Consider the following 24,349-nt stretch of genomic DNA (forward strand, 5'->3'; position numbering starts at 1 on the left):
AGTCCTCTTTATTCCTCCGGTGGAAAACTGTGACGTACTTTACTGGTGGAACAGAGGAGAAAGGTCGGAGCTGTGGGCTCCGCTGCCAGGACGTGGTGGCAGCCCCGTGGGACACCTGCTTTACCTTTTGTCTATTTGGGATAACGGTGCCGTGACTCAGGCTCCAGCGAAGCCGGGACAAACCCACCGGCTGCCCCAGATATTTCCGTGGGCAGCTGAAGCCTTTGCTGCCACGTCTCTGATGTTTTGTCTTTTGAGCCGGCGCAGGTTAAGACTCTCCGTTCCTGCTGTTAGGGCAGGAACCTCTTGGTTTCGTCTTGTCTTCTGGCGAGAAGTCAGCATTTTCCTTGGGTGCAAGTTCCAACTCAACTAAAGCTATTAATAAAAAAGCCCAAATCCGCCAGCGTTGACCTGTGCTAAACGGAAGGAGGGCTTAGGTTATAATTAGAAAGGGAACGCTAAGTATTTTAAAAGGAAAAGAAAAAAAAATAAAAATCAATTCCTGGTTTGCTGGAAAGAGCTGCTGTTTGAAGCACCGTGTAGTTAATTATTGAGAATTGAGCTAACACTGCAAGTCTTATTTATTTTTGATATTTTAAAGATTCGCTTCTCAGATGAGACTCTTGGCCTCTTTGGAAACGCGGTGTCTCCTCAATTCAGCTGATGCAAATGTTAATAGAGAAATAACTAAATAGGAGCCTTAAAGCAGAATGTTTTCCAGGAAACAGATCCAATCAGTTTCTACTTGATTAAACTTTCTGTTTCTAACAGCTTAAAAGATTATAATTTTCTCCTTACAGCCCTATTAACAGCAATGTCCTAAGAAGAGATAAGATTGCCACCACGTACTCACGCTGCTTTTACGAGTGAAAATGTTTGCTTGTTACAGAGCAGGGAAAACAGAATTTTTGGTCTTCCACAGTATACATTTTTCATGTTCAGCTCCTGCTAAAAGCCTGGTTTTTGTGGATCTCTGTAGAACATAACGGCTTTAGCTGCACTTCAATCTGCTTATTCTTTCTATCCCTTTGTCCCCGGAGAAGCCTTTTCTTTTCCTTATCGGTGTTGGCTCAACAAAGCACTAAAGATGATTCCTGCAGTCAGGCATATGCCGAAATCTCCTTGAAGGCCATAAATATGAGGCGTGGGCTTAAAACGGTGGTTCCTGAGGCCTTTGCCTGGCTGTGTGTCTGCATGGCCCGGGGTTTTTTGTTTCCCCCTCACCAGGATTATGGTATAGAAAATAATAAACTGCTTTAATAACTTTCTAACGGTATTCTCCGGACAGCCTCTCTCTCCCCGTTATTTTAACGAGGGCGAAAGCCTACCCCACCTCTGCGGCAGTAATTAATGCCGTTGCCGTTCCCTCCCTCCCGTTCCTGCAGGCTCTCTCTGGAGGTACGTCCGTGCCAGCATGTCCCTCTCTGGGTACATGCCTCCCCTCTGCGACCCCAAGGACGGGCATCTCCTGATGGACGGAGGTTACATCAACAACCTGCCTGGTAGGTGCACTCATCCGTTGGGAAGAAGTTACTAAGAACACAGACTATCAAACAGCCTGCACAACTTTGTCCTTTTTTTTTTTTTTTTTTTTTTTTTTTTTTCCTTTTCCCCCCCCAAAAATGAAGCAAGGAGAAATACTGCAGACACCTTTATTCTCCTGATGGTTACCAGGAGCCATTGTTCTCAGTTTCCTAGGTGTTTGCTTTGTCCTGGCTTTATTAAGACTATTTTTTGTTACCGAGTATTTCCTAATAGGCATATTCTGAACATATAATTCCAAGCTAATTTTGAATTCATTTCAGTGCTCACTGAAAGGAGAGAGCAGAAATTAAACTGCAAACGTATAGTCTATCTTTGAGTTTCTTTTCAAAAAGTCTCAGTTGAATAAGAAATAATTCTGAGAAAGCGGCAGCATTAACGCTTCGTTGTCCAGACTGGTGTCCCCCAGGGTCTGAAGGGTTTGACTGACGGCATGGGTGTCGCGGTGAGCTGCTACCACGTGGCAGAGGTGGGCTCTTGGGGCGTTCAAAAGGGCGATGTGGAGTTTTGGGGTGTTGCGAGGACAGAACCCAAAAGGGCCCAAGGCGTGTGAATTCACTTGTGTGTGTTCGGGGTGCGTTTGATGTCAGGACTGTCATCGCGGTCGGAAAGCCCCGGAAGGCGGGGGGCTCAGGAGGGTGGCCGAGAGAGGACAGAGCTGCGTAGTGTCCTTGCAACTGTGTACAAAGAGGAAGGAATCTAAACTAGAGACTCCGCATCTGAGCAGCTGAAGCCATTTACATGTTCCAGACACACCCAGACTGCGTTTTCCCATCATGGCTGGATTTGCCTAAAAATCAGAAACGGAAATAAGACAAAACTGCCCCCCTAAATCTGCATCTAGCATTCTCTGTGGCTGTAAGCAAAAGTATGAATTGCAAATGGAGGAACCTCTTCCACCTGTGCATATTGGAGAGGGCAAAGAGCACACACGCGGGTGACACTGGCTGGAAAGGACACAATAGGCTGAACAAGCCCAGGAAAAAAAATCCAAGTTACAGAACAGATCTGATTTAAATAAGTATCTAAATTAAGCATCTAAATTGGCTCTTCAGAGCTATGGTTTTCCTACGCATAACTGTTCTGGAAACTGCAACTATCTTGGACTCTGGGGGTGTGGAAGAAATATAAATTCACTCCGTGAGGTACATGTCCTTCTCTTCCCTCCCTTGGCACTTCCCTAAATCCTCGCCCGAATCCAAAGGCTGCAGCGAGTCCTTTTCCTGACCTTGAAGTAGGAAATGTTGCCTCATTTCTCTCCCACTTCCAAATATGAATCTTCCTCTTGGCTCCCAAAGCTTTTCTCAGACCGCAGTCCTCCCAGCCTCTGCTGCTACGGGTTCCGCTGCTGCTCCTTCCCTTCATGGCCTTCTGCCCAAGGCTGACCCCTGCGCTGCTGACTCCCCCCTTCAGCCCAGCTGCCACTTGTGCTCCCTGCATGTCCCCCACAGCTTTCGTTCTCATGAGAACCGCACACGGGACAGCTAACGTGGGTTTAATGTGCTCCGTCACAGCATGCCTACTCTGTGGAACTGTGGAACCCAGTGGTGTGTGTCCCACCTCTTCCCCCTTCCCTGCCATACGGTTTTGCTGCCGCCTTCACGTTGGTGACAGCATGGCCTCAGAGAGAGTCAGGTCATCCCACCCATCCGGGGCAAAACGTACCCCAGAAGGATGTTTTGCAGCAGTTCAGCAATGGGAACTCACCCTGCGGTTACGCGGGGACTCGGTCGGTGTAGAGCGGCAGCACGCTGGGCTCTCTGCGTTATGATGGAGCAGGCAGGGTGGGACCTCCCCGAGGGGGAGCAGATTTGCTGCAAATCAAAGAATCACAGAATGGTTTGGGTTGGAAGGGACCTTAAAGCCCATCTTGTTCCACCACCCTGCCCTGGGCAGGGACACCTCCCACCAGCCCAGGTTGCTCCAAGCCCTGTCGAACCTGGCCTTGAACCCCTCCAGGGATGGGGCAGCCACAGCTTCTCTGGGCAACCTGGGCCAGGGGCTCACCGCCCTCACAGCAAAGAATTTCTTCCTAATATCCCATCTAAATCTCCCCTCCTCCAGTTTGAGGCCATTACCCTGTGTCCTGTCATGACACTCCCTGATCCAGAGTCCCTCCCCATCCATCCTGTAGCCCCCTTCAGGGACTGGAAGGGGCTGGAAGGTCTCCCCGGAGCCTTCTCTTCTCCAGGCTGAACCCCCCCAACTGTTTCAACCTGTTGATATCTGAGGCTCTTCAGAGACGCTCGTGGTAGGTACGATGTTGGGTTATACGCTCCCTAGCTGTAGGTCCGTAAACTCTGGCTGAGCAGCCCCAGGGTCGGCAGCGCTGGTACTGATACGACCTTCCTTCCCACCAGCTGATGTCGCGAGGTCCATGGGTGCGAAGGTGGTGATTGCGATCGACGTGGGGAGCCGGGATGAGACAGACCTCACCAACTACGGCGACTGCTTGTCGGGCTGGTGGCTGCTCTGGAAGAGGTGGAATCCACTGGCCGAGAAAGTGAAGGTATTGTAGACTATATTGAAATGGCAGCTGGTTTTATGGCCGGAGCAGGAAGCATCCCCGTGTTCCTTCAGGGAATGAGCCTGGTCACAGACTGTTGTCCTTTGGTTTGAGCTCTCACCGTGGACAGCTGAGCAGTGCCCTGACACCAAAGGAAAGGCAGTGACATGGGAGGGCCCCTGTCTGGGAAAGCGATAGTAGAATTGTTAGAGCAAAGAAACCTTTTCTTAGAGGTGCATTAAGTTTTGATAAGGTCAGGATTTACAAATTTTACCAACAAAAGTAGTAACTTTGTCCAGTTGAGGGTTTCTATCCTATATATCTCTGAAGTCTCGATTTAGGGAGATTTTAGTGCTAGGCAGTAATTAACTTTACCACTACTGATAAACGTGGGGCTGCAGAGCATGCTTGGGTTTTTTTCCCCCGTGTTGCATGCAGTCAGGCCAACTCTGTTACTTATTCTGCATTTCCTAAATTATCTGGCTCTGCAGCTGTTCCCCAAGTGAATACTGTTGTTTCTTCTTCCCTCCCAACCACAACTAACGCATTCCCCTGTTGGAATTGGACGTTAAATACTTGCTTGCACTTCCCGAAGCTGCGGAAAATCCTACAAACTGTGGGTACTGCTCTGTAATCTAAAGTTTTTCTCTGTGATAACTCCCTTCCCCGAAAAGGCCTGGTGTCCCTGAGAAGTGGCCTTTTGGAGTTGGCGCCGCTGTGGAGTGCCCTGCTGTGCCTTGGCAGGGTTGGCCACACTCCTCCCAGCATGCAGTGGGAGTGTTTGGTGGGGAAAATGGAAGACCCTGACTCTTCTCTAAAGGTGCCCAGTGAAATATTTCAACTGCCCAAATGGCAATAGGCACAGATGGAAACATGGGATTCCTTCTGAACACCAGAAGAGGCTTTTTTTTTTTTTTTTTTTTTTTTTTCTGGGGTGGTGAAAGAGTGGCCAACCAGAGAGATCGTAGTGTCTCCATCTGTGGAGATGTTCAAAGCTCAGCTGGACGTGGTCTTGGACAACCTGCCCCAGCTGACCCTGCTTGAGCCAGGAGGGTTGGACTGGGTTAGACCAGATGATCTCCAGAGGTCCCTGTTGACCTCAACCATTCTGCGAAATCTCGGCCCTGGTACTGTAGAGATCATCACTGATTTCTGCCGTGAGAATCACTGTGTCCCTCTCGCCTCGGCACAGATCTCTCTCTCAAGGTACCGCTGTATTCTGGAATGAAAGACTCAGTTCAGCCTTGAACCGCAGAAATACGTTTGAAGGCAATTCCCTTTCTGCGGCAGGTTATGGAGACTCGTTGGCTACCTGTCCACACTGCCTGGGAAACAGATGGAGCTGCTGGTGTGTGAAGGCCTCAGCAGGCTTTTGTGTGCTCCTGGGCAAAAAAAAAAAAAAAAAAAAGGATAGATAACTTGCTTTTTCTCCATTCTGAATACAGAAGGTATTCCGAAATGAAATTTCTGAATTAACCCTGAGTGGTGCGTCTGGCCTCCTCGGCAGGTGCTGAACATGGCAGAGATCCAGACGCGGCTCGCGTACGTCTGCTGTGTGCGGCAGCTGGAGATGGTGAAGAACAGCGATTACTGCGAGTACATCCGGCCGCCCATCGACCGCTACAGAACCCTCGACTTCGGGAAATTCGATGAAATCTGTGTAAGTGCCTCCTGGGGAAGGCAGCTCCCCCGGATTGCCCTTCCGCAGAAATCTGCGGGCTTGTGGCGCTAATTAGTGCCTAAGCTGTTGGAGGGTAAGGGAAGTCAGTTGGCACAGGGTGAATAATTGACGCTAAATAATGCTGTGGGATGATGTCATGGCTGTGAGGTTGGATTAACAGCAGAAATCGAGTCAGTAATCTTGATTGTATAATGAGCTGCGAAGGGATCAGTTGCCTCGCTGTGTTTCACGACAATTCTTGCTCAGCTGCTTGGTAAAAACTCTTGGGTGTCTGAGCTGCTTTGGGCGGTTGGGGTTTGTCAAATGGTGTCATTTCCCTCCCTTTGTTATGTGGCTTGTTGTCGCATGAAAGATTTGAAGAAGTCTGTAGGGGAGGCCGTGAATCACTGAAATGGAGGGCAACATGCTAAAATATCCGGCTCGGTTAACGTTTCAACACTTCTATTAATAAAACATGTCGTCCGCAATTCCTCTGCACCTGATAGAGTATCAGGAAAATGGCACCAATGTCAGTGGAAGGGCGTTGGAAAAAGGGTAGGACCAGGTTACACGTCTCTGGGATTTAGTTTTGTCTGTGTATCAGGAACCAGCACGGGGGGAACCGCCTCCAGATGTGCAGTTGAATTGTCTTAGTGACAGAATTCAGCATTCGCAGCAAAAAACGTCTCTGCCCGGGCTGAGCTAATGATAGCAATTCTGGCCCGTTGTCTCTTGTCGAGGAAGTTATTTTACTGTCTTTTTCCATTCTTCGCCTCCTTCAGCCATGCAGGCATCTTGCATTTTCAGGTATTTCTGCACGGCTTTGCTCTTCTCCTGGGTTGGGAAAAAAAACCCAACCTCCGCCAATTTTCCTTTAAGTTGATCTTCCTTATAGACATAGTGAGAACCTACATTAGGCTGCAGGTTGATTTCTCTAATACCGTCTTACAAATACTAAACAAAACCAGTAATACCACTAAGCCCTGCACATTTGCATTTGGGAGGGTCCTTAGGACTGCAGCTATTCCAAACCACCGGCTGATTTCCCCAGTATAAATATTTTCTCAAGGATATTTGGTGTCTCTCAGCTCCTGGGCAAACAGTGCTGTCTGCAAGGGTGGATCTAAGACTTCGCTGATAAATAATATCCTTCGCTAGATGGAGTGACTGGCCGTTTCGAAAACCTCGATGGAGGGGTCTGGTAGTTCATCACAGTGACAGACCGTAAGCTGTCACATCATCGTCTGTCTAATTTGATGTCGTTAAAGAGATTTAAAGACGCCAGGCACATTTTTTTCTCAGTGGAATAAAACTCGAGAAAAGTGCAGTTTCTCAAAGACGTCACTTTCTGTGAGCAAGTCCTTGGCCCGAGAGGCTGCGGGTGCGGAGGGTAGCACCCTCCTGGACCTTCATTCCCTGCAGCACAGCTAAATAACTTCTGTCCACAGGGAAGATTTAAACTGTGCTGACCTTAAAGGAAAGGGCATCCTGGGCATTCCTTTGCCGTTAGAGGCTATGAAGTAGTGGGGTTTTTTATTTCAGCTGTGTACCTGGATTTTACAGAAAATAGAAATGGGCACCGTATAACCAGCACGTTCAAAAGAACAAAAATCCCCAAATCCCCTCCTCTTGTCAAAACTCCTCTTCTGTATCTCCTAGAGCGGTAAGTCGGCTGCGTGTCACTTCCCAAAGCTCCGGTTCTCGCGGTTATGTTGGAGCAGGCTGACCCAGCCGGCTGTAGAGCTGTCAGGTCCCTTTTCCTCCCGAGCAACCGCATCCACCCTGGGCCGAGAAGCTGCGACGGATTCCGAGAGGTGAATTCCAGCCCGAGCGCCTGCCGTGTTTTGAACCCCGGTCCAGAAACCAGCGGAGAGACGGTGCCAGCTCGGCCGGGGCTGCTTCCAGCACTCGGGGCTTCATGCGCCCGGAGGTTTAGTGCGTGCTGCCAGCGCCAGAGCTGGAAACAGGATCCAGCGCTCCCGGCACCTGTTGCTCTGTCCTTTCCATTTGATTTTTCAACACAGTTTCTACCGTCTTGTTAGAAAAAGAGGAAAACTTGGAGCAATGGGTTTATTTTTTCTGGTGTTTCCATCCTAATGTTATTGTTCCAAGTGCAGATACTTTATACTGTTAAATTAGAGGGATGTGGAGTTTGTGGGTTTGGTGTTGCCATTATCCATCCTTTCTGTTCCGGCAAACTGGCGCTTGCATGTTCGGTGCTGTCTGCCTTAACTTACTGCAAGCGATTTTGGAGCCGGCTGCCCTACGGTAACTTTTTTTTTGCTAGAAAAGTTTTCTTTTCTTGGCTATTCTTGAGCCAAGAGGGGAGAAGACACAAATGAATGTGTGGTGTTACCTTCTTCCAAGGAAAGAGCCAGTACTGGAAGGGTGTATCCGTAGGCGCCCTAAGCTTCTCTTTATACGGCGTTATTCCGCGAGCAGCCTGCGCGAAGCCGCTGCTGTAAAAATAGTTGTGTCAGGTGGCACTTTTCATTGCATACCCTGGGGTCAAAGGGCAAGTTAGCATTTGGACTTAAAATAGCACCTTGTTTGCTTAATCGTTCCCTTAATTCTTAGGCTGAACAGCTTGTGGAGCTGGAAGGTAGCGCAAGTACATCCTGGCTTTGGGGTGGACCTCTGGATTTCCTGCTGGTTTGCAAAAAATGTGACATAATGGTTTTGTAGCTATTAATTTTTTTATTTTTTTTTTTCCAGGAAGTGGGATATCAGCACGGGAAAACGGTATTTAATGTCTGGTGCAGGAGTGGAGTCCTTGACAAGATGCTAAAAGACAGGCAAGAGACGTGCAAATCCAAAACTGATGTAAGTGTTGGGTTCAAATGCGCTGTTCTGGCAGAGCTACTGACGCACGCCGGGTTGCGGGCTGCTGCGCCGGGGTGGGAAGGAGAATGATCGATTGCCTCAAGTCCTTATTGTGAGCATGCGTGCATTAGTTAAAACTGTATTTTAGGCAAAAAAAAAAAAAAGCATACTCCGTTTCTCAGAACCTGGAATCACCCACAACACGACTGTCCTCGAAGGAAGGCAGGATGCTCACCAGTAACCAGCGTTGTCTGAGAGGCGCCACCGACGCATACGCGTTTACACGCCCGGCTTTCTCGTCTCTTCCCGGGGTGCCTGGGCAGTCCTGAGGGCGCTAAAAGCTGCTGGCTGAGCAGGTCCTGCGAGAGAGGATGGTCCGTGGTGTCGGGCGATGGGCCACATTTGCGCCCATCGTTTGCACGCGCCTGTGGCCTCTGCCTCCCTGCGTAATGCTGGGTAGGAACGAGTAACTCCCTAAGAATTATTTTTCATTTATTCTTGTGCCGCAAACTTTCGGTGGTGCCTGGATGTTGTTCTTGCGACTAGAAGCTGGTCTGCCGGAGCAGTGGCGCTCTCCCACCAGCTGCCCGATGCTCGTCTCGGAGGATGAGAATGGGGATGGCTGGTATTGATCTCAGCCATTGCTGAGGTGCTCAGATGCTTCCAGAAAACCTGGATTAAACCCTTGCTGGAGATGCGTTTTTAGCCAGGAGTTAAAATCCCTGCAAAGCCATAGATTTCTTCCTTTGTTGCTTTTCTTCCTCACTCCTCTATTAGAAAAGACATTCGGTAGAGCCGTCACTGTGGCTCCGCGGAATCTTGCGGCGCTGCCGAGGCACCGGGTTCCACGCACCTCGCTCTGCCCACTTCACACCCCCAGCAGTTCGTGTGCGGTTTGGTAAATGCCTGATTATCTACAGGCTACATAGTGTTGCTGTGTGGGTCCAGTCCCGTTAAGATTTCTACTTAAAAGTAGGATAAAATTCTCTTGGGTTTGCAGTTTAAGGATTGAGGTCAGCTTCTCGAGTTGGTTCGTAAGTCCCTGGGCTGACTGAACGTCTTGGCGGGGAAGTTTTCAGCTGTTTTTAAGAAACAGTTATCAACTTTTTGAGGACTTGGGTACAGTATTATAAAATACTGGCTTGTTATCCTCACCCTTCTTTGAATTCCTCTGATTTAAAACCCAAGTGCTACAGAAGCTTCATGTTTCACCCAGCAATTCATCTTTATCGTCTTCTAGAGATGGGGAAATGAGCAGTAATAATTTAAGTGATTGCCAAAATGTATCATAACTGTAGTGGGCCTCGGGAAGGAAAGTCAATAGAGGTGAAAAATGACATTGAGGATTTGCGGCTCTTCGACGTCGGTGGTCGAGCACTTTCGCTAGGAGGGAGGTGGCGTGAGGAAGGGCAGTACTTGCGGGGATGGACGTGAGCCCGGCAGTCGAGGCGTGGATGGTGCCCACAGCTGAGCTAGTTGCCCTCAACCTCAATTTGTCACTGGCGAGAGATGAGCCTCTGTCGGGTGTGAGTCGCTTGGTGAAATGGGAATGGCTCCACTGGGATAAGACGAATGGCGCCCTCGGCTCCGGCCGCGTGAAGGGAGCCAAGGGAACTAGTGCCGATGGCTTCAGGCGTCAGATGAATCCCACCCGAGCTCCCTGGCAGGGTGGGTGGCCGTGGCAGAGCACCGAGGGACTGGGCTTTATGGGAAACGAGCCAGTGAGCCCAGGAGCCCCAAAACTCATCAGCTTGTTATTTCTCACTGGGAAGAGGACCTGGCCTAGGAGCTGCAGTCGTCTGAGCTGCAGAAGACGGGTCCCATTCTGCCCCTGACGCCGTGTGTTCAGAGCAGTTTCAAGCTGGTCTGTGTGTGTTTATGTGTAAGAATAGTCTAAGAATAGTCATCAGGAGAAGCCAGGGGAGAGAAAACTGCTTATTTTCTCCCTTATAAGCATCAGAAATGCTTATATGTCCTATTTCATCCTCTAACTTTTATCACCAACTGGTAACGAGCTCAAACGCATTAATTGCTGTAACAAATGCCTCTTTTTAAAGAAGACTTCTTTTAAAATTGCCCATTCTATGGGATACGGTAATCCAGGCTAATATTTCAGTTAAATCATGGTTTGGCAGCTGTGCCTCGAGCAGCATGTTGAACATTTATCCCAACCTGCCCTGGTTTTTGTGGCCCCAGAGATCAAATATGTCACGTACTCATGGTAGACAGAGCCTGGCGTTGCAGTTCCGTGTGGGCACTTGATAACAAGGCAGAGCGTGCTGATCGCTGAGCCACCAAGGGTGTGAGAAGAATGGGTTCAGGAGAGTGACTCAACAAACTGCCTGGGTTATGGAGCCGGAACCGTCAGCTTTGTGCGTTCCCCAAAGTGCCGCTAAGGCTCAGCGCCAGGCTCTGCTCCCCGGGACCTGGGAGGTCTCCTGCTCTTCCACTGAAAACTCTCGCGTCCAGTAAAAACCGACATTTTTTTCACCTGTCTTTTGTTTCAGTAGATGTCTTTCTACAAAATAACAAGTATTGCAGGTTCCCACTGGGGTGTTTTATCTTTTTTTTTTTGTTGTTGTTGTTTTTTTCTTAGTCCATTAGAGTCACTAAGTCCCTTAGCTCTGCTGTCTTCCAAGGATAACAGCTGATATTTTTAACTTGCCTTTCATTAGCGAAGGTTTGATCCTCTGTATGTTTTAGTTCTTCAGCTATTTCTGGAGTGTTCAACATCTGAGCGCTGAGCGCGGCTTCTTATCATCTTGTTTCCATGTTGTGAGCACTGAATTTTTTACTTTAAAACTCCCGATATTTAATCATTTAGATACTTTTCCTTTGCTTTCATCATTCTATCACTGTTTATCTTGTCTCAGAAATGCAAATACTGAAGACACAAACAACAGGCACCTTACCTAAACTTCACCTGAGCAGCCCTTGCTCTTCCCCAGCGCAGAATAACGCAATGCCGTTAATTGGATCTCCTCGGGGAAGTTTTGTCTACTGAAGTGTTATTCCTAGTCAAAGCTAAATATAACCTAGCAGACTACAATAGTAACTGTCTTTCTCCTCTAATTTATTTAATAAAGATTGTGCCGAAGAGAATACTTTCCTCCTTGGAAAAAAAAAAAAAAGAAAAGGCAGCAGAAAGGTTTTAGAGTAGGTTTCAAATGAATCTGAGACACTTCTCTGCCTTGTGTTCACCGATGGGAGTGTGGTTTTGTCCTTAAAAGCAGTAAGAGGAAGTGCTTAAATGTTAAATTCCTGTTTGCAAAGCGTCAGACGAGCGTGGGAAGGCACCTGGTTCCCCACCAGTCGCGTTCCAGTGCTAAGACCTTGGGGTGCAGCTGCCTCCGCAGCGTCCTCCAACAGGCGTACGCGGGGATCGTCCCGGTGTCAGCGCCCCGAACGGATGCTCCCGCGCGTACAGTCACCCTTACGCTGCCCTTCCGACTCCTCTGTCCTCGCAGCTCCCCTGCGGGACCACGGCAGCTGATGCTGGTTTTCCTGAAGCACCTTTTGGCGAGGGTCGCTGCAGGGTTTTGTTCGGCTCTTGGTGCAGTGCCCCGGGACTTTGGTCCCCGCCCCCACCCCCGGCAAAGCCGGTCCCCGCGCTCCCGAGGCCGCGTGGCTGCCCCAGCGCTGCGTCCAGCTCTTCGTCCGCGCGGTGAGAGCCCACCTTTTCGGAGTATGGGCCATTGCCTCCAACACTGCTGTGTCTGCTTGGGGCACGGAGTGTGTATCTATCCCTCTCTTAGTCATATGGCACAAAATGAAGTTATAGATGCTTTTTTTTTTTTCCCCACCCCCCATCCCGGGGAACAGCCTTCTGCAAACGCTTCACTGGGACCATTCAGGTCGGATGTTCGAAATGAGACAGGACTGACTCACCCTTCTTGACGGTTCCTTAATGGTCACACCGAGCTTCTGAGCTTCCTGACTTTATATTTTAAAGCGTGTGTCCTAAGCGACTGCTGTTCCATTTCATACAGGTATTTTTTAATTCCCTCTGGGCTTTTCTCTGTCCACCGCTCCCCACCAGCTGTTTGTCCTGGATCCGCACCTCGCTTTAGCTGTACTAAATTACATCAAAAGTCCGTTACGGATTAAAGGTCAACCGAGAGCGATCTGCTGCAGCTGTAATGGGCTTCTGCTGTGACCCCCGCAGGGGCTGTGTGATTCATAGGATCAGTGCTCTTGCCACAAGAGCAAAGAATTGCTCATAAAAACCCGGTGTTAGGAACCTGCCCTGGCTGGAAGCACGGGGCCAGGCCTGGGTGTACAGAAAGACGGCTGTCGCAGCAATTCCCGGCAGCCCAAGTGCTGGTAACAAGCCCCCTGCCAGCTCTTCCCCGTCTCTCCTCTGGGGTGGGGGTTGCTGTCGTACTAATTAAAATCACTGGTTTTAAAAAAAAAAAAAAAAAAAAAAAGGTGAGAGGTGTTGAGGTTTCCATCTGGTGCCCTTGTGCCTGGCCCCGAGGAGGCAGGTAGGGCTGCTCACGGCATGGCACGTGGGAAGACCAAAACGGATCTTAAATGCCAAAGTTGGGTTTTGTTGGAGGAGAAACTGGAGCAGGGAACTTCTCAAAATAGAGAACACTCAGCCCACTGCTTGGGTGAGACGGAGTGAAAATAGAAAGGGTGTATTGAAAAGAGGAATGACAGTGGGGAAATATTTCTCCTTGTGGGCGGACCACGTACCTCAGTCTCTTGCTCACGGCGGCACCTCCGGGTTCCCGGGTGGGTCCTGGTCACGCCGGTGCCTGTCCGTGCACCCCCCGTGGCATCGCTGCAGGCTCAGGGCTGGACCACGTGCGGTGTCCCGCCGACGCACGGCAGCCCCTTCTCCTCCTCCCGAGGGGAGGCGAGAGCTCCCTGGGGGCTGCACCTGGCCCAGCCAGTCCCTCTTATAAAGAAATGGGAATGGAAAATACACAAGTGAAATAAGCACTGTCTGTCACGGCGTCCAGGCCCTCCGGTTCCTGTCTTTCCGGTCTTTTCTGTAGTTTGCTTAATTTTTAATAAGGCTTCTTGTCCACGGATGGAGAAGGGGCCATTAGAGGTCGTCCCATGGTTTGCACTTGGGAATCCCGTCTCTGCCACCAGACCTACGTCAGGAGAGCTGCTCTGTGAATTACTTGTCGATGAGTAATGGCTTTTGAGGGGGCAAAAGTGGGGAATTTGTGTGTCCGGAGCTTTCTGTCTGTTCAATGTTATTTTTATATGATAAAAATGTTTGGATTTTTTTAGTGTATATTTGTTAACATCCCTAAACCATAATGCTGTGTTTCAGAACGTGACCTGTCCCACCACCTCTTTTACGGACCTGGCAGAAATCGTGTCCAGGATCGAGCCCGTGAAGGCCCCCGTGGCAGACGGTGAGTGGGGATTGCGGCCGGGGCTGCGGAAGCCTCGGGAAGGGCAGGGAGGCAGGGCCGGCTGCTCGCTCCTCCTGCTCTCCCTGCTTTCCTCTAACACCCCTGCAGCTGCACGCTGTGATGATCCAGGGCTGGAGCTGCCGGCTCCGGAGCCTGCCGAGCAGAGCTGGCAGTGGCGGGCTGTCCCTTGTCCCCCCCGGCTCCATCCCCAGCCTCTGCCCGCAGCTGAGCCCGAGCTCAACCCTCCGTGTCCCCGCTCTCGGAGAGGCTGGGAGTTGGAAGCTCCTGCCGAGCGAGTGGGATCTGCAGTGACTCACTGGCTCCGTTGCTTTTTGCACTCTCCCGTTACGGGGAGCACGGGGCAGCTGACGAGGAACAGGTAACGGCTCCCCGTCTTCACGCGGAGGCACTCGGGTGCCTCAGCCGTGCCCTGCGCCACCGTTCCTGTACGTCTGTGCCCAAAGTCACTTACCAAAAGGGACGAGAGCTTTGCAGGCCTGAAATCTCCGAGCGTTTCACCGGCTCTGGAGCTCTTTATAAACAGTCTCTCCCCCTCCTCCCCATTCCTTGCTCCTGCAGAGGGAAATCTAAAGTTAGCAGCGCTCCCATCTGTGACTGTTTGGAGAGCTGTCCCTGTGGTAATTTGAAATGCTAATTGCAATCATATGCCTTATGAAGAAAATATTAATCAAACGTGGCTGAAACAGCCATTGTGAATAGGAACGAAGAGTTCATGTAACATGGTGATTTAAGGCGCAGGCATTGAGACCTGCTAAGGTGTAACCAGTGTACTGGGACGGATCTTCTGCCTTTATATAGTTTCCGATTACTCGCCCCCATTAGGAAGACCCGCTTCTGTGGGGTGAGGCCATGAACGCGAGTGTGACCAAGAGACACGTCTCTCCGAGAGCAGATGTGGCAGATTTTGGGCTGAGAGACGTTGTTTGCGTGGGGCACTGGGGAGGGGGTGGGCAGGTGCCACGTGCTGCTCACGGACACTGGAGGCTGTTGGTTGTGGAGGCTCCGGAGGAGGGGGGAGGATGGCAGGAGAGTGTCGGGCGTGTGGGGGCCGTATCTGGAAGGACCTTTTGTATTGGGGTTGTGGGTGGCTCCACGCGCCGCCCGCGGGGACCTGGCCTGTTTTTTGGTGAGCAGGGGCTGTAAGGGCACTCCTCTGGTGGCATCGCCTCGGTGCCTCCAGGATGGCGTCCCCTCTGCTGAAGAGTGTCTGGAGCGATGGGGGAAGGGTCTGCACCGAGGGGAGCTCAGGTGGAGGGTGACCGCTCCTGGCAGCGGCCGCGTGGCTGTCAGATGGCTCCTCCTACGCGCTGGCGAGCCTTTGGGTTTGTCTGCTCCTGAAGATGGTCTGACTGCTTCTGTCCCACGTAAGAAAGAAGACAGGGTCGTGCTTGGTAGCCTGGCTGTGAAACGGCACTATCAAAAGGGGAAACCTTTTTTTTTTCTCCCTGGAATTCCCTTCCTGAGCGAGATCTCGGACCACAGGGTTTTAAAGGGCTCTGCCTGTCCTGACAGCATACTGCAGGGCTCAGGCCGGGTGGAGAAATTGTGTCAATAATGTTGTTCCGAAGAAAGAAAATGACAGTGATCGCGTTGGGATTGACTGGGAGAAGGGGGAAGCGTCGGTACCAAGGGTGAAAGGCCCGGACGGGCGGAGGCTGGCGGAGCCTCCGGGTCAGGAGCCGCATCTTCTCTGGGGGGAAACGGCAGCGAAGTCTCTTCTCTGCTCTTGAGCAAACTGAGAGCAGTGATTGAAACCATTAGAAAACAACCACAAAGGGAGCGTGTCGCTGGGGAAGGAGCGAGGAGAGGGAAGCTGGGCAGAGCCCTGCGCTGGACGCGGGTACCTGCGCTGCCGGGGAGCAGGTCGGGAGGCGGCTGCAGCAGAGCAGAAGCTCGTTTTCACTGAGCTGAGCCACTGCGGTATGTGTGTCCGCGCTCTTGTTCTGCATCCAAACGCTTCCTCAACTGGGATTTTCTGTCTTTATTCAGCTGTAATTGCATTTTATGTAGCCGTGGCCGTGGCCAGGGGAGCACAGATGCCATCCTCCGAGGGTGGCTCAGATGCGGCTCTGGTCACACTCCCACCCGTAAGGGATTTCTGAGGACCAAAGTTGCGCAGGCTTTTGGCTGATTTCCCACAGCAGGTTTTATGTCCTATTTTTGAAAGCAGCGATGTCCCCAAGGCCAGGTTTCTCGGTGTGAGGTGAGGTGACACACTCACTGCACACGATGGATGAAGGACATCAGGTTGTGTAGCAGAGTAATTGTAGGAACAGCCATTTGAAAGAGAAATGTTAGTTGTGGTGTCAAATCCCTGGTCTGGCAATACAGCTGAAGCGGGAGAAATCCCAAAACCCCTCTAGGGGCATAGTTACCATAGAATCATGGAATGGTTCAGGTTGGAAGGGACCTTAAAGATCATCCAGTGCCACCCCCTGCCCTGGGCAGGGACACCTCCCACCAGCCCAGGTTGCTCCAAGCCCCGTCCAACCTGGCCTTGAACCCCTCCAGGGATGGGGCAGCCACAGCTTCTCTGGGCAACCTGGGCCAGGGGCTCACCGCCCTCACGGCAAAGAATTTCTTCCTAATAATCTCATCTCAATCTCCCCTCTTTCAGTTTAAAACCGTTCCCCCTCGTCCCATGGCTCCCCTCCCTGATCCAGAGTCCCTCCCCAGCTTTCCTGGAGCCCCTTGAGGGACTGGAAGGGGCTGGAAGGTCTCCCTGGAGCCTTCTCTTCTCCAGGCTGAACCCCCCCAGCTCTCTCAGCCTGTCCTCATGGTGCTCAGGACCCTTTCCCTGCCGTGACCTCCTCTGCGCTGGCTCGTTTTCCGACTGCGGCGTTCAGGCACTGGCATGGTGAGCGGGGCACCGAGGCCTCGGTCCTGCCTGATGCTCCTGGGGGAGTTTGTAGCATAAAGGAGCCCCTTGAGCCCCAGGCACTCAGCCGCGAGGGGGGCGATGGAGGGTGGTGTTTAGGGACAGCAGGGCCACCTTCTGTTCTCCTCTCCCCTCTAGCCCTCCAGCACCTGGGGCTGCCGCGTGAAGGACGTGAGAGGGGACGCCCTTCTCCTGGTTTTTAGTATCTGTATAAAGACCTGTGAAATGCTTGAATAGCGCTTGGAAAAATCAAGGAGTTTGGTTTTGACGGCAGTCAGTTTTATCGGAGCTGTAAACTGCAAACCATTGTTCGTGCTACCCGCTGCTGTCCGGATGAGTTCCCAGCTTCTCTGATGTGTTTTGTCAAAGATCATCAGTCGCGGTTTTAGTATAAACTAAAGATAATTCTCTGATCCACAGAAAAAAAAAAAAAATAATTAAAAATAATAAAAACCCAAATGTCTTTAATCCTAATGTTCTAGCAGTTGGTTGTAGTTATTGCGTTAGAAGAAAACGCCGTGGAACAGACTGTGCTGTTGTCTTCAGCCCGGAGCAGATGCTACTGACTGTTCCCAAAAGAAATACTTAATCAAGAATCTGGTTTAAACACGAGCCGCTTTCCTCACCAGTGGGCTGAAAACCAGGTATTGCTTCAGCAACTCGAAGCGCCCTTGGGTTAACTCGTGAAAGTGGCGGAAAACCTAGTGTCAAAAAAAAAACGTAATAAACATTTTCTGCCGTTTTAACTCGCTTTGTGAAAAAACCGGCGTGCCGGGAGCTGTGCGGAGGGAAGGTGGCCCATCTGCCGCTCGCTTTGCTCCGCTGCCCGCGTGCCGTGGGGCCGGGGCTGGGGGGCAGGGGCTGGGGGTCAGCGTTGAGCTGCCGTGGGAGCGCGGGGGCTGTTGGCAGGTGACTCTCCCGCTCTCTTTTACAAACCCTACAGCGATCTCCAGGTGCTGGGAGAGGGGTCGACCCGGCACCGGTGTGTCTCGCTCCTTGGGAGCGGGCTGGGGGCTTGGGGGCATGTCCTGCTGCTGACCGCTGTGCCTCCGCGCACGTTCTTCCGCTTCCCTGAATGACGTTCCTCTGCTGGATTACCGGAGAGAGCAGGTGGTTGTCCCCTGGGGAGAGCAGGGGAGTGTAAATGTCACTGTCCCCCGTGGACCAGAGGCGGTGAGGCAGGTAACTGTCACCTCCGCACCAGGAGGAGCTCGCCCTGTGCCTGGGAGTCCCTCTTTCCAGTGGGCCTGGGACTGATGCGTCCAGGGGAGGCTGGAGCTCACAGACTTGTCTTCTGGAGGTATTTTACAGCTGGTGGGAGACAGCAGCTATTCTGGGAAGAGCATTCACCAGGGAGCATCTCCCTGTTGCCAGCGTTTGTGTCCCGTTGGGCTGGGCGGCCGGCGGCCACCAGAATATTGTGGACAGTTTGTATCTCACTGCTCTTGCTCCAGGCTCTTGTCGGTTCTGGAGGGCTCCAGGCCACCAACTCACAGACAGCACACGGTTTATTTTGTGATCTGCTTGGAGAGCCGCTGCCTGTGTTTGAGTGGTCCCAGTTCCCAGAGCTCAGCGATTGTCCTGCAGTCACCCTGCCCTGCGCCGTGCTCCACGGAGACAGCTCTCCTTCCTCTGCCGGGTTTCTCTGCCTCTCCGAGTGCTAGCTAAAACCGGTGTGTTTTCTCTCCTCTCTCTTTAGATGAGTCAGACTACCAGACTGAGTACGAGGAAGAAATTCTGGACAACCAGAAGGACGATTACATCGATTTCGTAAGCAACCAGGTTGAAGAAGACTCCGACTCGGTACGAACTGCCCAGCAAACAGGCAGTGCCTGCGTCGTCGCTGCGTCGCGTGTGAAGGGTGTGCGGTGGGCATGAGACGGGGGTGTCGGGAAGGATTCTGAGAGAAGCACCTGGAAGGGCCTTGCTGAGGGTGGTGAGACATCGTCCCAGGCTGCCCAGAGAGGGGGTGGAGGCCCCATCCCTGGAGACATTCAAGGCCAGGCTGGATGAGGCTCTGAGCGACCTGATCGAGTTGAAGATGTCCCTGCTGACTGCAGGGGGGTTGGACTAGATGCCCTTTAGAGGTCCCTTCCCACCCAACACCTATGATTCTATGAGGGCTGTGCAGAAATAAGTTTGCTTTTCGCGTAGCACGGGCACTAAATGACGCGTGCTCACCCTGTTCAGGTCAGTCATTTACAGTGGTGCTGTGTGGGGCAAAACCCAGCCCCGGTTAAAACCTGGCCCCGCAGCTCGGTGGGTTTGCTCATGAGGGGTCGGGGCTGGAGAACGTACGGCACGAGGAGGGGCTGAGGGAGCCACTTTCTCCAGCGCGGAGGAGAGGACCTGCCTGCTGGGTGGTGATGGAGAAGACAGCAGCAGAGGTGTGCAGCAAAAAGACGAGAGGTGGCAGGCATAGCTGGCACTAAAGGGAATCCTCCTTGGGTACAGAGGGAAAATATTTCCCAGGAAACGTGGCTGAGAACTGCAATGGGCTGTGCAGGGAGACGGTGGAAACTCCATCCTTGCAGATACCTGAAAACCAAATAGATGCCTGAAGAGCCAGATCTAGCGTGCGAGACAGCCCTGCTTAGAGCAGGAAATTGTATGATGTCCTCCAGCGGTTCCCTTCCAACCAAAGCTGTTTGATTCTGCGGGGCCTCAGGTCCCCCCCGAGGAAAACCTGCCCTGAGGCCAGACTTCACGTGGCGTTGCCCGCAGCCCAAGAAGCAAAGCTCGGGAGGGTGGTGTCCCCCCTGCTCTTGCTCCGGCTAGCGCGGACAGCAGGTTTGCAAGGGGAAGCCGTCTGTTGCGTTGGACGTGAGCAGTTCCTCAGTGGGAGCACGCGAGCAGTTCGGGAAGGTGCCTGCCCACGCGGGGGTGTAGGATGGCTTCAGTGCCTTGAGTGGGGAGCTGGAGCGATGGCGTGAAGATTTTGTTTGTGGGGCTGATTGCTGGTGGGTAATGGTTAGTGGACAAAGAAGGGGTGGAGGGGAAGAGGACAGATTTTTATCCAGCTCAGAGGATGCTGAAGAATGAATTTGTATTTTTTTTTTTTGTATTTTTTTTTCCCTCCCTCAGGATGAAGACATGCAGATAAGAAAGCGCAGGAATCTCCCCAGTGTGGGCGGCCAGGCGAGCAGCACGGGAGAGCCGGGCTAGCGCTGGGCAGAGTCTGACCTTGCCGGCTGAGAGCTACAACCGTTGGTACTGACAGCAGCCGCATTTATTAAACATTTAAAAAAAAAAAAAAATCCCCAAACAACGTCTAGTTGAAATTAAGCAAGCTTTCGTCCTTCTCCGGACAGGGGGATGGGGCATTCAGCTGCCAGCACTGAGCACAGGTGTCTGCATCGCGCCCGAGTCCCTTTGGAGCTGCCGCGAAGGGTGGCTGGTGGGTGCCACGCTCCTTCGTCGAGGCGCCAGCGTGAGCGGCCGGTTATTTATCCCTCTGGGACTGGTAGAGGGGAAACGTGCTGGGAACGTGCAGTTAAACGCTGCCTTGATTTTTGCTGCTGTATTTTCTGGTCGCTGTTTTTACTGCGAAGGCCCAAAGAACAGCGGGGTATTGTCCTGATGTGCGCCAAAAAGGTGGGTGGGTGGCAGCAGCAGCGTTGCTTTCTTTTCATATGAATCAGGTAAGGGCGTAATTAACTCCTCGGTGACTTTCAACCACGAACTTGTGAGCAGTGCTCTGACAGGAATAAGTCTTGAATGTATTTCACTTGAAATCTAAACCTAAGAAATCAATTAACGTGAACGCTAGCTATAGAGCCCGTATCCTCAAGCCATCAGCAGAACAGTTACTGGCGGATCATGGAGCTGACACTTGCCGGGCAACTCTGGAATCACGACTTGGCTGTACTTGCCCTGTGAAATAAAGTTCTTTTGCTGGATTGAAATGTCTGCATGGTTCTTTGTGATGAAAGATGTCAACAACTAAGAGCCCAACTCGCCTCTGCTTATATCAGACCTGCAAAGAAACACGCGCGTCTTTGGTTCCTCGCCCCAGCAGGAGTCACTCGGCGTATTGGAAAGAAATCTCCAGTGCTTTTCCCCGCCGAGGGCAGCGGCAGTCGATGTGAGTTGGACCGTGTTCAGAAGTCCCCCGGTGCTTGCTCTTCTTGTCTCGCATCTGTCGTTGCCGATAGTTCCTCATGGCCGGATAATCAACCTCATTCTTGCTTTATGTAAACCCTTCTGCTCAGCGCTAGCTCTGGGTGCTGTTGCCTTGAGGGCGTTTGTCATCTGCCCAGGGCACTGCAGACGCTCCTCCGAGCTGCCTCCTTTGCTGAGCTCTCCTGGCCCTCTGATGTGCCTCAGCAGCCGGCAGCGATGCCTCCAGGCATGACCCAGAGCTGGGCAGAACAACCGTGAGGCCAGAAACGCATTTGGTGGCACCACCGAGAACCGTGGTGGTCGTAAATGCTGTGAAATGTGACCTGTTCTCCGCGTTTAACCTCCTCTCCTCTGGTGGCACAGGCTCTCCTTCTCTACCCGCCCTGCATCGTGTTTTCCTCCATCGTGTCCGTGAATGTGCAGCCTTTACCCAGGGAGCCCATTCCTCTGACACAAAATGGTATTTTCAAGTGTCAGGGCCTCAGGTCAGTGTTTTGTTCGCAGAGAGACCCCAGCGCTCCCCGTGGCGAGACCACCCAGCCTGGCTGCAGCTCCCGCTGGCCCCAGGCCCCTCCAGAAGCCATTGGAGACCTTCCTTCTGAGGACCATCCAGATCTTTGGTGCAGATTTTGCTTAATGCAATTGTACAGCAAATGTTGCAGTTGCTGGAGGTTGTTCCCTGCTATTGAAAAGCATTAATTCTTCTAAAGAAAACCTAAGCGTGGTTTCTGAAGTGGAGGCAGAGCCGCCAGCAGCTGGCACAGGCTGCCTGTTGGGCTGGAGAGCTTTAATTTCTGTTGAGGTTGGTTACAGGGTGGTGGTGGTGCCTGTTCCGGGGAGGGCTCGTAAGCTGGGGCCGGGCCTGGGAAGGCTGGGAGCGGGTGCAGGTGGGCGCCCACCGTGCCCTGTCTGCCCTGGGTCTGCAGAGCTGCTCTGAGCAAACACACGAGGAGAAAATCTCCTGCAGCAGCACAACTTAGAGCTTTGCTTTTCGGATGGGAGGGAAGCAAACCAGATGTGAGCCCCTTTAACATCTGTATTTATAGGTGGTTACAGCACAGGAACCTTTGCCTGGGAAAGCGAGAATAGGGCTGGAGTACAGACCAGCCCTAGAGATGACCGAGGTCCTCTGGTTGCCCTTAGAGAGCCCATCTCAGACCAGTGGCCTTCAGCTGTCAAAGGGTATGTTTAAAAACAAAAGTTCCTTCAGCAGAGATTGGATCAAACCTGCTGATGAAGGACAGATTGTCGTTTGTCAGACGCTTGCATTGCACTTCCAAAGCAGCAACTGGTTCTGCTGGTTCCCTTTTTCCCAGCAGCCGAGTGGGCTGGGGCAGGATGGGACCACGGGTTGTCCCAGAGGGATGATGGGTCTGTCAGCATGAATGGCTTGAGAGCAGCCTTGAGGAGAAGGACTTGGGGGTGCTGGTGGACGAGAAGCTCAACATGAGCCGGCAATGCGCACTTGCAGCCCAGAAAGCCAACCGCATCCTGGGCTGCATCAAAACAAGTGTGGGCAGCAGGATGAGGGGGGGGATTCTGCCCCTCTGCCCCGTGCTGGTGAGACCCCACCTGGAGTCCTGCATCCAGCTCTGGAGCCCTCAGCACAAGAAGGACATGGACCTGTTGGAGCGGGGCCAGAGGAGGCCACGAAGATGATCAAAGGGCTGGAGCCCCTCTGCTGTGAGGACAGGCTGAGAGAGCTGGGGGGGTTCAGCCTGGAGAAGAGAAGGCTCCAGGGAGACCTTAGAGCCCCTTCCAGTCCCTCAAGGGGCTCCAGGAAGGATGGGAAGGGACTCTGGGTCAGGGATTGTAATGACAGGATGAGGGGGAATGGCCTCAAACTGCAAGAGGGGAGATTTAGATGAGATCTCAGGCAGAAATTCTTGGCTGTGAGGGCGGTGAGCCCCTGGCCCAGGTTGCCCAGAGAAGCTGTGGCTGCCCCATCTCTGGAGGGGTTCAAGGCCAGGTTGGACGGGGCTTGGAGCAACCTGGGCTGGTGGGAGGTGTCCCTGCCCAGGGCAGGGGGTGGAACGGGATGCTCTTTAAGGTCCCTTCCAACCCAAACCATTCTGTGTTCCAGGAGAGCGCTTCCCCTCTCTTCAAACAGGGAACTTCCAAGTTGTGGATCCTGACTCTACGCTTCCCAGCAGCCAGTCTCACTCCCGGGGCCAGCTGTGGGCCGCTGGGCTCGTGGCTGCTTAGATGCACTGAGTCAGAGAAAACAGAAAAATACTGGGCTCCTGGCTGTGCTCATTAGAGCCTTTATATTTGCTTTGTGCCCTGTTCCATGGGGAAATGGCGCTTAGTTCAGATGCACGAAGACAGAAAATAGACCTCTGATGTGAGACTGAAAGTCTCTTCTAAATAATTGATCACAACTTTCCTCCCCAGCTGCACCCTCCGTGGCTGAGCCCTGGACACTAAAACAATCTCTCCTTCAGCGCGGAGGAACGTAAAACAATTATGGTACAACTTTAAAAGCAAAGTTGTTTTTCCAGCTTGGTTTGCTGCTGGCTGTGGTTTGCCCAGCTGCCTGGTCCTGTCGGCGGTTCAGCCCCATCCGCACCTCCTGGGAGCATCCCAACGGTCACAGAATCCCAGACTGGCCGGGGTTGGCAGGGCCCTCTGGGGATCACCCAGTCCCACCCCCGGCCAGAGCAGGGTCACCCAGAGCAGGTGGCACAGGAACGCCTCCAGGCGGGGTTGGAATGTCTCCAGAGACGGAGACTCCCCCACCTCTCTGGGCAGCCTGTGCCAGGGCTCTGCCACCCTCACAGCAAAGAAGTTCCTCCTCATGTTGAGGTGGAACTTCCCATGCTCAAGTTTGTGCCCGTTACCCCTTGTCCTGTCCCCGGGCACCACTGAAAAGAGCCTGGCCCCATCCTCCTGACACCCCCCCTTTCAGTATTTATCAGCGTTGATAAGATCCCGCCTCAGCCGTCTTTTTTCCAGACTGAAGAGACCCAAATCCCTCAGCCTTTCTTCATCAGAGAGGTGTTCCAGTCCCCTCAGCATCTTGGTAGCCCTTATCCTGCCCTTATCCCAATGATCCTGCGCTCGCGTGTGCAATTCCGTGTTTGGAGGCTTCAAACGCTTGGACTCCCAGCCCTGCGCTGGGGTGGGGGCTGGATCACCCCTTCATGCCCTGGGCTCCACAGCGGCAGTCCCCTGGCTGCTCTGCTGGCAATGGAGCGGGAAGAGGGTACTTTGGAAGAGCCTGAGTCTGCCCGTCTCAGCTGTCCTGGCCTGGGCCACCATCCTGACGGGCATCGCTGGCCTGGTGGGTGCTGGCTTTGGCTGGAAACCGCCTGCTCGCCCTGCAACTTCTTCACGGGTCTTTACCAAAAGGTGAATTCTGCCCAGAAGCTGGATGGGTTTGGTCTTGCTGGAGGAGACGATCCAGCTGCTGAGGCTGTAAG

General features: G+C 52.4%; 1 protein-coding gene across 3 annotated transcripts in view; it reads left to right on the forward strand.

Moving 5' to 3' along the window:
• The window catches only part of PNPLA7 (patatin like domain 7, lysophospholipase), a 137,552-nt gene extending 116,842 nt beyond the window's left edge, over window positions 1–20,710 (forward strand). For 2 of the 3 annotated variants that reach the window (XM_074609343.1, XM_074609345.1), the window contains 8 exons: window positions 1,386–1,502; window positions 3,903–4,051; window positions 5,556–5,708; window positions 8,424–8,531; window positions 13,822–13,906; window positions 18,505–18,608; window positions 19,890–20,015; window positions 20,117–20,710. In XM_074609343.1, coding sequence (XP_074465444.1) covers window positions 1,386–1,502; window positions 3,903–4,051; window positions 5,556–5,708; window positions 8,424–8,531; window positions 13,822–13,906; window positions 18,505–18,608; window positions 19,890–19,970 — 797 coding nt within the window. In that variant the 3' untranslated portion in view covers window positions 19,971–20,015; window positions 20,117–20,710. Of the gene's footprint in view, window positions 1–1,385; window positions 1,503–3,902; window positions 4,052–5,555; window positions 5,709–8,423; window positions 8,532–13,821; window positions 13,907–18,504; window positions 18,609–19,889 lie in introns of all 3 variants that reach the window. The other variant, XM_074609344.1, reaches the window with a different exon arrangement.
• Window positions 20,711–24,349: the final 3,639 nt, after the last annotated feature.

Source organism: Larus michahellis, chromosome 15 (genome assembly GCF_964199755.1).
Source record: "Larus michahellis chromosome 15, bLarMic1.1, whole genome shotgun sequence".
NCBI classification, from domain to species: Eukaryota; Metazoa; Chordata; class Aves; order Charadriiformes; family Laridae; genus Larus; species Larus michahellis.